Below are 16,723 nucleotides of genomic sequence, written 5' to 3'. Positions count from 1 at the left end.
CTATTATATCTGTTTATCTATCTAATCTTTCTACCCGTCTTGCCCAAATTGCTCTCCTGAGTGCCACTTATGCATTAACAATTATCTGTTAAACATTTATCAGTGGATGGCATATCTACATTCAACCCCAACATGTTATCAGTCAAGCAACAAACATTTATTAAGTATTCATTATGTGCTAAGTACTGTATTAATCATTTAGGAGACAAAGGAAAAAAATACCTGTCTCTGTTTTCAAGAAACTTACATTCTAAAGAAAGAAACAATTTGGGAAAAAAGAAAGTTACATGATAACTTTGTTATATATTTAAAAGGAATAGCAAGTTGTACATAGCAGATTTGCAGTTTTATGTGAAATCATCTTTTCTGAAGTTCAGAATAAAATAAATAAAATTTATAGAATAAAATAAAATTAAAAAAATATAACGTGAATATAAACAGAAAAGATATATACAGAGTAACTGGGAGGCAACCCTAAAAGAGAAGGCACTCACAAGGTGCCAGAAAGGAGGCCCAGAAAGATCTCCTTCAGAAAGTGGCAACTGAGCTGCCTTGAAGGAAGTTAGGGATTCCCTGAAGATGAGATAAGAAGGGAGAGGATTTCAGAAGTGGTGAATAGCCACTGGTCTTCCAAAGGGAAATAGAATTCTATATATGAAAAAATAGCAAGTCTGAAAGAGAACACATATTTTACCTCCAAACATACCCCTCTTTCTAACTTCCCTTTTTCTGCTGAAGGTCCCATCATCCTTGCAGTCATTCAGGTTCACAACTTCTGAGTCATTTTCAGCTCTTAATTCTTTCTAACCCATGACCACATCCCATATTTATATTTAATCAGTTGCCAAATATTGTCTACTTTATTTCTACATTATCTTTATATTCATCTCTTTCTATCTATTCATGTGACCGCTACCCTAGATAAAGCCTCCAAGTTCTCTGGACTAGACTGTTGCAGTAACATCTGAATCGATTTTCTGCCTCAAGTCTCTCCCCCTCTAATCAGTCTTGCATCCAGTCATCAGTGATACTCCTAAAGTATAGCTCTGATGAAGCATCCAGGTGACACAGTGGATAGAGCATGGACCCTGGAGTCAGGAGGACCTTAATTCAAATCTGGTCTCAGACACATAACACTTACTAGCTGTGTGACCCTGGGAAAGTCACTTAACCCCATTGCCTAGCCAAAAAACAAAACAAACAAAAAAAGGTATACTTTTGACTATGTCATTCTCCTGATCTAAAAGCTTTAGGGACTTAAAATTTTCACAAGTATGCAATATAGACTTTCCTATTGGGTATTCCTGCATAATCTGGCTCCGGCCTTCTGTTCTAGACTTTTTAGATACTATTTGCTTTCACAATTTCTACATCCTAGCCAAATCATTCTACTTGTTGTTCCTCAAACACAACATTCCAACTCCCAAAACCAAGTTTTGTACTGTCTTTCTCTAATGCCTAGAATTCACAATCTCACTTCTGCTGATTAGGAGGATCCCTAGTTCTCTTTAAAGTACTGCTTAAATGTCACCTCCTACGTGAGGTCTTTCATGATCTCCACACACCTACTCAAGCTCATTGTACTAACTCTCTTGCAAATTACTTTGCATTTATTTTGTAAGTATTTATATAACTACCTAGTGGTGCTGGTGAGCTGGGTAAACCAAGATGTCTCTTCTCCCCTAAGCTTGGGGCCAATCAGAGCCCTGTTGCTTTGCAGGGGTCAGTGTTTTCTTTAGAGTCATGGTTGTTCCTTTTGTAAGCAACTTATTCCCCCCTCCCTTCAAGGAGTTGTATCTTTCTTTTAAATATAGTAAGCCAAAATGGCATTGGCTTTCAGGGCAAGGAGAAAGCCTCCTTCCCCACCTCCCTAACTACCTCTGAGTTTCATTTTCTACAGGTTTATATTTCAGATAAGTCTGTTTAGATAAGTCTAATAATCCTTCTCTCTCTACTAATACACACTGATTTCAGTTAAATGTGTAGCTAATGAAACTCTAATTAGATTTAAAAAATTGTTTTTATTTAACTAAATATTTCCAAATTATATTCAAAATGTTTTAAAAATATTTTTTAAAATTTTGCATTCCAAATTTCCTTCCTGCCACTTCCCCCTCTTTGAGAAGGAAAGCAATTTTATATCAATTTTACATATGAAGTCATGCAAAACATAATTCCATATTAGTCATGTCATAAAAGAAAACACAGACAAAAATTATAAAACCAGAAAAATAAAGAAAGTAAAAAAAAAAGGTATTCTACAATCTGCATTCAGAGTCCATCAGTCCTCTTTCTGGAGGTGGACAGAATTTTCCATCATCGGTCCCTTGGAATTGTCTTGGACCATTGTCTTGATCAGAGTAGCTATCTTTCACAGTTAGTTAATAATCCTTACAATATTGCTGGTACTGTGTACAATGTTCTCTTGGTTCTGCTCACTTCACTTTGCATGAGTTCATACAAATCTTATCAGGTTTGTCTGAAACCATCTGCTCATCATTTCTCATACAACGATAGAATTCCATGACAATTATATGCCACAACTTGTTCAGTCATTCCCCATTACCATTCCATTCGCTTTCATCAAGATACTCTTCAGCTTATCAGTGTCTATCTTAAACTCTAGCGCCCAGATTAAACACAATATTTCAGATGTGGTCTTATCAAATCAGAGTACAATGAGGTGTTCTCTTACTAATTACTGGGAAGTATACTTCTCAATTCAAGTTAAGATCCCATTAGCTTTTTTGGATGCTATATCATACTGTCCATTCATATTGAGCCTGTGGTCCACTAAAGCACCTACATCTTTTGTTTTTTTCAGACAAAGTACCATCTAACCATGCCTTCTTTATCTTGTCCTTGTGAAGCTGATTTTTTGAACCCAAGTTTAAGACTCTACAATTATCTCCAATGAATCCCATTTATTAAATTCAACCCAGAGCTAACCTGTCAAGACCTTTTTGGATCTTGATTTGGTCATTCAGTATGTTCATTATGCCACCATCTTTAAATTTGATGAGCCTGGCATCTATGGCACTCACTTTAAAAAAAAAAGGTAATATCAGCTAAAGATAATGATAGGCATCTTGACTTCTTAATACATGGACCTCACTATTCCAAGTAAAGATGTATAACATAGCAGGACACACATCCATTATTCTGGAAGAAACCCTCTGAGACTTTGATAATTCATACTACTAAATTACTACAACAGTGACCAGGTCTGAGGCAGAGGAATGAGGTAGGCTTATGGAATACCATAAGGAAGCAATAGTTATCCTTGCATTCAATCTTAAGTCAATGGAACCTCTGGTCCCAGTCTTGGAAAACTTGCAAATATTAGAGACTCAACATGGCAAAGCAAAAATAGGTCAACAAGCTTATGTTCAGTTCCCCCGTACCTACCAGGATGAAGGGGTGGGGAGGTTTCTGCTTTTGGGATGTGTGTAGACAGATGGCTTCTGTGGCTTAAACTCGAAGGAGCAATGAAGGTGAAAGCAGTGGATTCTGCCCCACTGCTTCAAATGATTTTTTTGGACAGTACGGAACTGAAGATTTATCCAGCTCTCATGTTATATAAGCTGTTATATAAATGTCTATTAGCATTCCTGTTTCTGTCAATTATGCCATTATTTCCTTGTCAACTAAGTTTGAAACTTTGGAATCATCTGACTCATTCCTTGTTCTAAGCAATCATCAAAATGATGAGTTACCAAATCTTGTCAATCTTTTGCTTTCAAATCTGTCTTATCATTTCCAGTCCCACTGTCCCATTGTAGTCCAGACTTTTAGCACTTCCCTTTTACATTGATATTTTGAGAGATCTTTGATTTTATTGGTGAATCCCACTTCGTCTAATGCAGATCTCAACTTCTCCATGTTTCATGAATTTCCCTGTCCAACCTTCTAATGCTAACTCTACCTGCACTTAGATGGCCTTCTCCTTGGAGGAGAAACACAGCATCCATAGGAAGGTTTCTACATGAAGCCTTTTCAGACTTATAAATACAACCACAACTTGTGCCTTCAAGAACGCAGGACCACCTCCATCCTATAATGAGACATTAGAGTGATCTATTATTGCAATAGAATCTGAACTAGTCTTTTTTGTCTTTGATGTCTCTTTTCTCAAATACATCCTGTATCCAATCGACAAACTATCTTCCCAAAATATTATTTGCACCCCATTTCCTTCGGTGTAATCTCTGAACTCTTTAATATTGCATTAAAGGCCAGAATCTCTTTGGAAATGATGTCAAGGGTCAGCTGGTACCTGGGAAAGAATTCCTTCTACATTAAAGCCGAAAATAGTCATCTAGCCTTTGCTTGACAGCCTCCAGTAGGAAGAAACCCACTATCACCTGATGTAGCCCATAAAACTTTAATATAGCTCCTATTTTCCTGACATCAAGTCTAAATTTGTCCGCATGCCATTTCTACCCACTGCTCTTATTTCTGTGCTCAGGGGCCCAGAAGGACAAATTCATCATATTTGAGCAGAGAAATATTGTTACCACTGTCTTCCTCTACTAAGGCTAAACATTCCCACTTTCTTCTACTGCTCCTTATATGACATGAAATTTAGGTACTTCACAATCCTGGTTGAACTTCTTTCGATGCTCCCCAGCTTATCAATGTCCTCCCTAAAATGTGATTCCCCAAACTGAACAGAGTAGTATTTTTGTTCTCATATGCTATATCTTTTAATCTAACTTATAATGGCATTAGCTCTTGTGATTGCCAAATCACACAAATGATATACTCTCTTAGTTTGTTGTTCCTTAAAACTCCTAGATCTTTTTTATTTCAGGTGGACTGATGTTCAGCTATACCCTTCCTCTGATGTACTTATGAAAGTGAGTTGAACTCAATTGTAATAATTTACATTTATCTCTATTATTTCATTTTATTAGATTTTGTCCAGTGGTTGGACCTATAGTGGATCCTGTGTCACTCCAGATTCGTTTTTCCTTCCCAAATTTTTGAAAATAAGCAACAGTATCTTATTCTGAACTTAAGGAATAGAATGAGCATTTCCATATAACTTGTTTTTCTGCCTCTGTTGATCTATACTCCAATTCTCTTATTCACATGCAATGTTGCCTGACTTCATTTAACATTTATAACATAACCTCAAACTGTTTCTCTGGCCTCTTTACCCCATTGTCTCTACCATTGGACATTCCATTTAACCATGTCTGTCTATCCACAGTCCCTTGAAGACTAACATCATGTACTGTAGTTTTCTTTTGATTCCAAGAGGATCTACCACAGTGATATGCACATAATAGGTGGTCCATATATATGTATATACATATATATATACACATATATGTGCATGCATGTATACACACATATACATATAGGAAGAATTCTAAAAGAGTATCCAGAAGGTTTATGAAATTCAAACATGCTTTCATGGAATCAAAATCACAAAATCTTTGTCTTGGAAGGGATCTCAGAAACCATCTATATCAACCCATAGGTGAAATATGAAAAAAAAATCAATTTGTAAGTATATTGGTTTAATGAAAATCAGTTGGTCAATAAACATTTATTAAGTGACTATTATGTGCCAAGAATTATGCTAAGCACTGGATATAGAAATATACAAAGAAAAAAAAAAGACAGTCCCTGACCTCAAGAAGCTTATGATCAAATGAGAGAAAACAATACACCAAAGGCAGCTGAAAAGCAGGAAAGGAAAGGGGAATAGGGATTTGAAGGTATCCAATGTGAAGGCATGGTGGAGGAGTCAGAGACATCTCATAGTAGTACAACCAGGTGAAAAATGAGATGTCTGAACTGAAATTTCTCCTTAAATTGAGGGTTTGGGGTTCATGGCCCCGCCCCCCAATCAGAGGTGTGTAGGATAGTGATGAGGTAGAATTCCAAGGCTGATGTGGTCTTACAGGATGAAATAATGGGGATAGGTCTAAAGACATGATTTCCTCAATATAGGGAACTCCCAGTTCGGAGATTCCTCTGCCAGTACTCATCTAGACTACTTCTGTAATTTAAAGTCTAAAAGGGTAACTTGGGAACCCTCAGAGTTTAAATGATTTCCCTATTGTCGCAGAGTCAGTATGTGTCACGGGTGGCATCTCAACTCAGGTCTTCTTGACTTCAAGGACAGTTCTCTAACCGATATTCTATGCTGCCACTCAATGAAAAGAACATAACATATATCCTATCTATCACAGGGATCATATTTAGCATATGAAGGAATATCATATACAAAACCAAAAAAGTCAACAGTAGATCACAGAAAGGAATTTGAAATCTCAGGGAATGCTTATCAATTCCCCAGGTTAATGAAGACCCATCTCTGGCACAATGCCAACTAGCCATTTACGTGACAGAAATATTCATAATTTGGTTATTGCTAAATTAGAGAGTGCTTGAAATGACATTTCATCTCCTTAAGTAAAATTTAAGCTTCTAAATGGTAGAGACCATCTCTTCCACTTCTTACCAAAGAATACTCCATAAGCATCTAGCACTGTTCTGTGAATCAATGATTACATTGTAGAGACTCAAAAATGTTCACCGAATAGATAACGATAGCTTTAGTGAAAATGATGAATGACTCTCAGTTATTTCCTCTGAGAAGTTTCTCCTTTGTTTGTAAATAACTTTAATTAACGTGAATCTAGCATTCTACTACAAAGATCAGCAGAAAGTAGTCTGTTATAAAATCATCAAATACAGTTGATGAAATTCAAGAATTCAAAGATCGACCCAAAATCTATAATTTGATAATATTGATAATAATTCATAATATCAGGTAATTACAAAAGTATTAAACTTACCTCACAGGATATTTTAGCTGGTAGCACTAGTACTGATGACACACTGCTTTCAGGAGTTTCTGATGCTGCCTCAATCTTTCTTGTTTTATTTGTTTTTGTATAGAGTTCCATTCCTATTTCTAGTGGATTGCTAACTTCAAAGTAATTCTGGGAACCTAGAAAAAAGTTATTGAATTAAGTTATAAAAATGGTTAATTTATTCTTCCCAAATATCAGCAGACTCAGTAGTTTAGTGATTAATTCACCGAATATTTTATAAGACAGTTGAAATAATTTAAATAATTGATACAACAAACATCTATTGAGTACATATTCTTTTGAAAATCATTGTGTCAGGCAATGTGTGGCATGCGAAAGATGAATACAATATGTTTCCACAAGGAGAATGCATTTCAGCTGGGGAGATAATCCTTTACTTTGATTTTGGGTTTATGATTTTTAATGAATCTCAGTATTCTTTCCACCAATGAAAACAAAAAACCTTTCCTCACATTTTTATCCTCTGCAAGTCTGTAATAGCTCCTTAAGAGAGCAATCCAGTGTGCTAAAGAATTTCCTTTAGTTTTTTTAAAATACCTTGGTGATATCAATGTGACATTTGATGTCTATCTATTATCTCTCATTTTTGGTATATGATTGGTCCATAGTAGTGCTGGATTTGGCGGCTGGAAGACCTGTGGTAGAAGCCCATAATCAGATATGGGACACATTAGCCATTGTCAAGTCTCTAAACTTATCTTGACCTCATTTTCTTCAGATGTAAAATAGAGATAATAATACCTGTAGTGCCTATCTCACAGAGCTGTTGTAAGGTTCTGACCTCTAGACTATCATATTAATAAAGTAATATAAGAACTAAGTCTCCATGCATTTTATGTAATAGTTTGAATACAGACAATCATTAATCCAATGTTCATCTACTGTGAATGATGTTATTCGTATCTACTGCTATTTGTCAGCTGTTTCTACATCCCAATTTTCTTTAATTGAAATACTATCCAATCTACACCCAGGCAGTTTGAACTTGTTTTTTCTGTTCCCTTTTAAGGAGAATTAATGGAATTTTCCTTTATTATTCTTCATTTACACATTTTCTTTTTCCTCAAGGTGCTATGTAACTGTTATTGATATTCTTCACAAAATCCCTAGGAGGCAAATCAGTTATTCTTCCTGATTCTGACTGTGGGGAAAGAAGAGTGAGAAAAGAACAAGACAGTGTTTTCATAGTCCCTTCCTTACTACTTTTGACTTCTCTCCCCACCTCTTAAAAAAAGACACGAGATTGTCATTTTAATTGTCAAATGTAGGGAGTCATTCTCATCATTTGTTTCCTATCTATTCTATTAAAAAAGAAGCCCCCCACAAAAAAAATAACACATACACATGCACACACACCTCGAGGATGGAAGTATCTGCACTTCCAGAAAAAATGAATGCAATGAGACAAATCTCATAGGTTTTCATTAATATTTATATATATGTATATTCCTACAGTAACAAATGGCAAATGAGTTATAAACCATAATTATTTCTCCAAATTGGGGTGGAATTTACTATATACAATGGCATCAGAAAGATGGTGTCACAGGATTCTAGCAATAGAAATGGAAGGGAACTGGGAGATCATCTCATCCAACACTCTCCCCACCATTTTACAGAGCAGGAAACTGAGGTCAAGTTTGAACAATGTGCCCAAAGTGCTACAACTAGTATCTGGCATAGAAGGGATTTAAATGCCCATCTTCTGACTCCAAATTTAGCAATCTTAATACTATGCTATGTTGTTAATGAGGTTTTAAAAAATTTAATATTTTTTCAATTAACAAGTATTTATTTACTTTCCCTCCTACATCACCCCTTCCCCAATTAAAAAAAAAAGAAAAAAGAAAACTTGTAACAAAAATGCATAATGGATCAAAACAAATTCTTGTACTGGCTGTTTCCAAACATGTGTCTCATTCTGCATCTTGAGTTTATCCCCTCTCTGTCAGAAGAGGAGTGATGTGTTTTATTACTGATCCTCTGTAATTATGGTTGATAACTGCATTGATCAGAGTTCCTAAATCTTTAAAAGCTCTTTGCCTTTACAATCGTTGTATTGGTTCTGCTCACTTCACTGTACATCAATTCAAATAAATCTTCCCAGGGCTTTTCATCATTTTTTATTGCACAAAAGTATTTTACAATTCATTTGTAATGCCTTGTTCAGTCATTCCTCAAATTACAGGCATCACTTTATTTTCCAGCTCTACTACTACAAAAAGAGCTGCAAATAAAAGTGCATTAATACAGTCTTGAAAGCTTGATCTTCATAACAACCCTGAAGAGAGGTGCTATCATCATCCTTGTTGTAGACAGGTAAAAACTGACAGGTGAAGGTTAAGTGATTTGCTGGGGACTACACAGATAGTAAGTTTCTGAGACCACATTTGAACTTAGGTCTTCCTGACTCCAAATCTAACATCCTACTCACTAGCTGCAATAACTATTTCATGCATATGCATATGCATCCCTTTCTCTCTCTTTCCCTTCTTTCAGGTATAAGACAAGTAATGGCATCCCTCTGCTAAAGGGTATGCAAGTTTACTGACTTTGGGAGCATAGATTCAAGTTGTTTTCCAGAATGACTGGACCAATGAGCATCTCCATCAATAGCATTAATATGCTTATTTCCTGAAGCCCCTCCAACATTTGTCATTTTCTATTTTTGTAATCTTGGTCAATCTGTTGGGGTATCAGTTTTGTTGGCAGATAGGAAAATAATTTTCTCATAATTTCCCTCCTTCATTTGTTGTGAATTGTCCTTCTCATTTCTGATAGTTTGCTTTTTTTTTTCTTTTTTTCATGTAGGTGGCACAGTGAATAGTGTGCTGAGTCTGGAGTGAGGAAGATCTGAGTTCAAATATGACCTCAGATACTTCCTAGCTGTATGACCCCGTGTAAGTCATTTAACCTCTCTGCCTCATTTTCCTAATTTCTAAAATGGGAATAATAATAGCACCTACCTTTTACAGGATTGTTGTGAGGATAAAATAATATAATATTTGTAAAGTAGTTAGCCCATTGTCTGGTATAGAGTAAATGCTATATAGATATAAGCTATTATTTTTATTGAACTTTAAAATCTGCTTTATTTAGTCTTTTATTCACTTCTGTTTTGCCAATTTCTTCTCTGATCTACAGAATTTATTTTTGGTATTTGATTGTTTTATAATTTGTTGGTTTTCTAGTATTAGTCTCATGCCTAATTCATTGATCTGTTCTTTCTCTTGTATATACGCAAAAGTTTAAGAGATATAAAATTTCACCTCCCTGTTGCTTTGCCTCTTCTAAAATTGTGGTTACTTGTCTTTTTTATTTTTTTGGTCATTTTCTTTGATGGCATTATGTTTATTTTGTTATTTGTTCTTTGACTAACCACTTATTTAAGTTATTTAGTCTCCAATTAATTTTAATCCTTTTTTCAAGGGCCTTCTTTGAATGTAATTTTATTGTATTGTGGTTAGTAGACTATGCTTAAAATTTCTGCTTTTCTAGAATTATTTTTATTTTTTTCTGTCTACATCTTGGCTTAAGGATAAGTTGAATGCACTGCCTATTTTCATGCTATTATTGAGTAAATTTCTTTAAGATAGGAAAATACCAGGCAGACTTAGAAGTGTTGTACTAATAAATCAAGCACAAAATCATAAAACTTTAGAGATCAATTGCTTCAGTCTCCTCATTGAATGGATGTAATAGCTAAGGGCTAAGGAGGCTAAGGAAATTATCCTAAATCACATAGTCAGTTGAAGGTTTGGGCAAAACCCCCAGGCTTCTGTACATAAACCCTCTATAACAACATCATTCAGGCAGTAAAACTGATAACACCAATTGATTTTTGGTGTTATGTGTATGATCAGAAATCGAATTCAATCCAATTGAATAAATATGTATTAAGTCTAGGCCAGACAAGGTACTTTGCTAGACACTGGAAACAAAAAGCCAAAAGTGGAACTGTCCCTGCCCTTGGAATAGTTTCTACTGGGGGAATAGCTTTGCTTGCACTTTTGGCTTTTTGATGTGAAGAAGCTTTCAGAGGAAAAGACAATAGCAATATTAATGCTCTCTAATCTTTGCTGACACACCCAGGAAGATTAGGCACAGTTTTATATGCACTTTTGCTGGGGAGAGACAACATGAACACAGATAAATACAAAACTGAGTAGGAAGTGAAGAGAAACCAAAAAAAAAAAATCAAATTGCTATAGGAATATTTGAGCAAGAAAAAAAAAATCACTAATGGCAAGGCTGTCCAGTGAAGACCCTGAGTCCAAGGGAGAGAGGAGATAGTCCAAGAAGGTGGCATCTGAGCTGACCCTTGAAGAAGGATCAAATTCTGAAAAGAAGAAATTAGTATGGAGGGCATTCCAAGACAAGAGGGCAGGTGATGTAAACGAGTGAAGGGAGAGGATGGAAAGCCAAGCTCAGGGCATAGCAAAGAGTCCCATTTTGTGGGGTAGAGAGGTAGGTTGGAGCCAGACTTTAGAGGGCCTTAAATGTCAGGGTTAGAAGCTTTAGAAATATTAGGGAGCCATTTGAGATTTCTGAACATATTAGAACTCTGCCTAAGAAACTTGTTTTTGGATGTGTGCAAGATGGATTGAAGACTGGAAGAGACTAGCTAGAGAGGCAAATGAGGTAGCTATTATAATAAATAAAATTTAGAGTTGGAAAAATCCTTAGAGTTCATCTAGTATCTCTCCTCATATAGATGAGGAATCAGGCCTAGAGAGGCTAAAGTAGTGAGTACAAGAGGCAGGTTTTGAACACAGGTTCCTCTGACTCCAAATCTGGTGCTTTTTCAATTCTAACATACTTTGTCCTGATTAAATTTATGTATTGAGAAAAAATTGGTAGTTATATATAGGTGTGTGTGTGTGTGTGTGTGTGTGTGTGTGTACACATTACTTAGTCTCTAAAGGAAAGAGAATTCTGCATCTTTTTTTTTCTTACTGACTGCTTAGCTGCAAGCTAAATCTGTAGGCCATAAAAGACAATGTCATCAGGAATTACTGATTCCTCTGCTGAAACATTGCAAAATGATCTACTTGTTTCATTATCAAATCCATTGACTTTCTATTCTGACATTGAAAATATAATTTTCTCTCTACATGTATTCCCTCTATATAACGGTAGCTTATTTCTCACCCAAATATGGACAAATTATGAAATCTCTCTAGATCAGTTTCCTTTTCAATAAAAATGGGATAAAACTCCACTCTGGCTATTACACAGTGCTGATAAGCAGGAAAATAGATAAGATATTTGAAAAATTAAAAGGTTTTGATATTTAATTTTTTCCCTGAGGTCATAGAGCAAAAAGAGAAAAAATATTAATTTTGACAAGTTCCAAATTTATTTATCAGAGTTTTCATGGCAAAAAGATAACTTGGTAAGGATTACAAAAACTGCTTGGGGTCTCAAAATTAAGCTGCACTTTTTAAAAGCTGCTTTTATCGTCACTGATAAATGGTTCTGGCATCATAATTAACTAATTTTGTTTATTCTGCGTAACACAAAATAGGGTCTTGCCAACTCTTATGTAACTTATGTAACCAAATGTAATAATTATCCAGAGACATAACCAAATATGCTTCAAAGAGACTGATAAAACAATTATTCTGGGGAAAATGTTATATATATATATATATATATATACATGTATATACACATCTATATCTATGTATACATATATCAATTTTATATGACCAATCATCTAGTGAAAAGAATGTCATGAAAAGAATAGCAGTCTTTGATACTTGATTCCCTTTAAACATAACACATACACGCACACATGCACACATGCACGCACACGTTATTCCCTGAAAATGGAGAGGAGAGGGAGAAGGTACCTGAGAAATCATCTAATCTAATAATCTCTCACTTTAATTTTAGTCATTTCAATTAGAAACATTTGCTAGACCACCTTAATAAGTCCAGCAATCATACACTCTTCACAAAAGTCAGGTCAATGAACATTTATCAAGTGCTTCCTATGTGCCAGACATTATGCTAAGTCTTCAGGATACAAAAGGGCAAAAGACAGTTTCTGCCCTCAAGGATGGAGGGAGTCTACTGGGGAGAGTCTAATGGGGGATACAACTTGTAAACAATGAGAGAGAGAGAGAGAGAGAGAGAGAGAGAGAGAGATCAAATAATAAATTGAAGTTAATTTTAGAAGGAAGACACTAGCCTTAAAAGGGATGGTAAAAGATTTCCAATAGAAGGTAGGATTATAGGTGAAACCTAAAGAAAGTCTGGGAAGCTAGGAAATGCAGATGAACAGGGAGAACATTCCAGGCATGAGAGAGAGCCAAGGAAAATGTAGAATTGGGAGATGCAGTCTCTTGCATGAGGAACAAGAAGGAGGTCAGTGTCACTGTGTTGCAGAGTAATTGTTAACAGTATAAACTGTTAAACATTGAGTTTTCTCCTTCTCCTCTACTTGTAAAGCATACATAGATGCCTGCTACAATAAATTCAGTCTATATATAACTGACCAGTTTGGAGCTCTAATGAGAACAAAACTTGTGAGCAATATTTGTTTTAAAAGCCCACTCTGTTTAGAACATTTTTAATGCATGAACTTCCTCCGAGAGTATAGTTTATTCTGAAATACTGGCATATATTTAGTAGTAATATTTAATTGTTTTTTTTTCTCCTATATGTCTGTTTTGGTTTGCTAAATACTCATGTGCAGGCTTGCCTTAGGGCAAAACAGAGAAAGAACAAGAATGTGGCTTTGCACACACTCCCTCCAGCTGCCTCTTTCTGTAGCTCTTTCCTCCTTCTATGAAATCGTCTACCCTTATTTCTGAGGTCAGAATATTCTTTTTCTTCCAGAGCTTCCTTGCCTTTACATTTGCTCCTTGCAAAAGATCTGTTATAAATAACATACTTTAATGTGAATTGGTGAATATGTGAGGTTTTTCAACTATATTACTAATTGTGAAGTAAAAACACATTTCTCCTGTTAAAGGAATTTCAGACATCACTGTGCATTTGGAGGAAGCGTTAGGGGGTCAGAGATGGCACCTTAAATCAATTAATCAAAGCTAGCATAGTACAGTGGATAAGGCACTGGCCTTGAACTCAGGAAGACCTGGGTTCAATTGTTGTTTTAGATATTTACTAGCTCTGTGACAGCATGCCAAGTCACTTGACCTGTTTTGCCTCCTTTTCTTCATCTGCAAAATGAGGTGTGAGATTTGATCATCTCTAAGGTTCCTTCTAGCCAGGACCAGTGGTCATTTCAAAGGAAGCCCATTGATCATTTTGAGTAACATGTGGACGAATCAAAGTTGGGATGGCAAAGTCCTAAGCAAGAAACTGAAGACTTTAGAGACACAAGTGGGATGATGCTTGTTAGGGCCTTCATAAGAGAAAGACAGATTTGGAAAATGAACAGCTAGTTAAGAAGATAGAGTTTGGATTTCTTAACTACAACTAAGGTGTAGGAAAAGTAAACTATTGGCCAGGAATTGAATTCATCTAAGGAGGGCTCACAAAATAAATATTTGCATGAAGATTTGAGGATTTGGTCAAGAAAAATGTAAAATGAAGTGGAAAACAAAAAAAAATCCAAATATATTCCCCAAGCCAGATACAAGAGAGAGGGAAAGAGAGGGGAAGAGAGGGAGGGAGAGAGAGAAATTAAGAAGAATATCCAGGGAGATTGGCTAGTGAAATGAAGTATCAGTGGATTATTGTCACAGAAGAAACTATTCAAGAAGAGCAATGAGAAAACCCATGGCCTCCAGGGGTGCCACACAAATAGGAGAAGTACAATCAGTTCTGCCTACAATGTGTGTTTTGAAAACTCAACTGTGTTTCAAAGTGATTATCATATTTTAGGGAACATTTTGAGCATAATTAGAATTTTGAGTCACCTTCTGGAAGATTTCTTTCAAACATCGAAGAATGAAGAAAATTGCATCACTTCATAATAACTCACAAGCTGAAACCCCCTTCCCTCTCCTACTTCCAGAGGTAAGCTTCAGGTCTTTGTCAAGGTAAATTGCCATATTTATTATCTTCAGTACAACAGGGGTTATGGGTGGAGGAGGGAGAGTCCATACTACTTCCATCCCCTTCAACTATGGCCACCAATGGAGTTGCAGTGGCCTGCCCGATTTCCTCTTGCAAGCTGAACAGAAGCTAACGAGGCTGGAGTCCATGGACACAGCCATTAATAATGGTAATATTTATATATTTCTTAACCATTTAACATGTATAAAAACATGTTACTGATTTTTATATTGGGTTCCTATCTTTTTTTAATGTGTAATGGATGAAGAAGCTTTATTTCCTCCTAAAATTCTGTGGTTTTCATTATGTGATTTTGCATATCAAGGTGTTTTGGGGGAATGCCTATGTCACATCATACCAGAATTAACTGTATGGCTAACAAATAACACACAATCTGATCTGCATGTAATGAAGTAAGTTGGACCACATGGATCACACCCAGATTTTCTGAGATGTGACTCAGATGGAACATGGTTAGATAAGAGTATTTCTGATTCAGGAATTTGCTGCATAACCATTTATTAAACACATTCTCTGTACAAATCACTTTGCTAGATACAGAGATAATTGAGACACGGTTCTTGTTTTCACGGAGTTTATCATCTGGGGGATGGGTGGGTGGTAATCTCAGGATCTCTCAACCTCTGACAGTCAGTTGTCCTACCTCCCACTGCCATTAATATTGTTCTAATATTAGCAAAATGCTTTCCTTACAACAACCCTAGAAGACAAGCTATGCAAGTAAAATTATTTTCTTATCACTCAACTGAAACTGTTTTCCTTAAGGTCACCTATGATCTCTAAAACCAATGACCTGTTTTCCCACCTTTTTTTTTAAGCTCTCTGCAGTATCTGATGCCACTAAGCACCCTCTCCTCTTGTACCTACTCTTCTCTTGGGGTGAACTGATCTTGCTTGGCTCTCTTCCAACCAATCTGGAAGTTCCTCCTCAATCTCCATAGCTGGGCCTCAGTCACGTCTCCACGTCCCAAAACCCTCACAAGGCTCTGTCCTGGAACCTCTTCTGTTTTCTCTTAATATTCTCAAGAATCTCTTCAGTTGCCATGAATTGTCCTATCATCATAATGCAAATGACTCAGACCTGCTTGGCCAATCCTGCTCCTAAGCTCACATCACTGATTGCATTTACGATATTTCCACCAGATGTTGTATAGGTGTCTCAACCTCAGCAGGTCCAGAATATAACTCATTATTTCCCTTCTAAACCCATCCCACTTCCTAACTTGGCAATTTCTCTCAAAGGCAATACCATTTTCCAGTCATAAAAGTTAATATCCTCAGAATCATCCTCAATTCTTTATTCTCCCAAAGCACCCTCCCTCCCCCAAATCTAATTATATGTCAAATCTTTACAACTCTACCTCTCTATCTTTCTCATCCATCCCCTTCTCCCTACTCACATACTCACTACCTTCCTTCAGGCCTTCCCCAGCTCTAACCTGGATTATTGCAATAGAATCCTATTTGATCTCTGCCTCAAATTTCTCCCACCTCCAGGCTATCCTCTATATAGATGTCAAATCAGCCTTTCTAAATCCCATCTCTGACTATGTAACTTCCTTATTCAAAAGCAAATAAACAAAAAACAAAACAGAAACAAACAAACAAAACTAGTGGCTGCCTGTTGTCTGTAGGATAAAACAGAAATTCTTCCATTTGGCATTTTGAGCCTTTCAAAATCAGACTCCAGCCTATCTTACAATAAATAAATCAATTAACATTCATTAAGAGCTTAGGATATGTTAGAGACTATGGTTTGGAGGGCACCAAAAAGAAAGAAAGAAAGAAAGAAAGAAAGAAAGAAAGAAAGAAAGAAA

The 16,723-nt window shown here is 36.1% G+C and overlaps 1 protein-coding gene across 2 annotated transcripts in view; it reads right to left on the bottom strand.

Annotated features, from left to right (window-relative positions):
- BANK1 (B cell scaffold protein with ankyrin repeats 1) overlaps positions 1–16,723 on the bottom strand; it is a 394,230-nt gene that overhangs the window by 281,922 nt on the left and 95,585 nt on the right. For both annotated transcript variants that reach the window (XR_003568363.1, XM_027853422.1), the window contains exon 3: positions 6,816–6,970. Coding sequence is in view for 1 of the 2 variants with exons in the window: in XM_027853422.1 (XP_027709223.1) it covers positions 6,816–6,970 (155 nt within the window). In the remaining variant the exon portion in view is untranslated. The remainder of the gene's footprint in view (positions 1–6,815; positions 6,971–16,723) is intronic.

Source organism: Vombatus ursinus, unplaced genomic scaffold, assembly GCF_900497805.2.
Source record: "Vombatus ursinus unplaced genomic scaffold, bare-nosed wombat genome assembly UNPS02009975.1, whole genome shotgun sequence".
Lineage (NCBI taxonomy): Eukaryota > Metazoa > Chordata > Mammalia > Diprotodontia > Vombatidae > Vombatus > Vombatus ursinus.
Note: the sequence above shows the minus strand (reverse complement) of the source record. Positions and strands in the feature narration are given on the sequence as shown.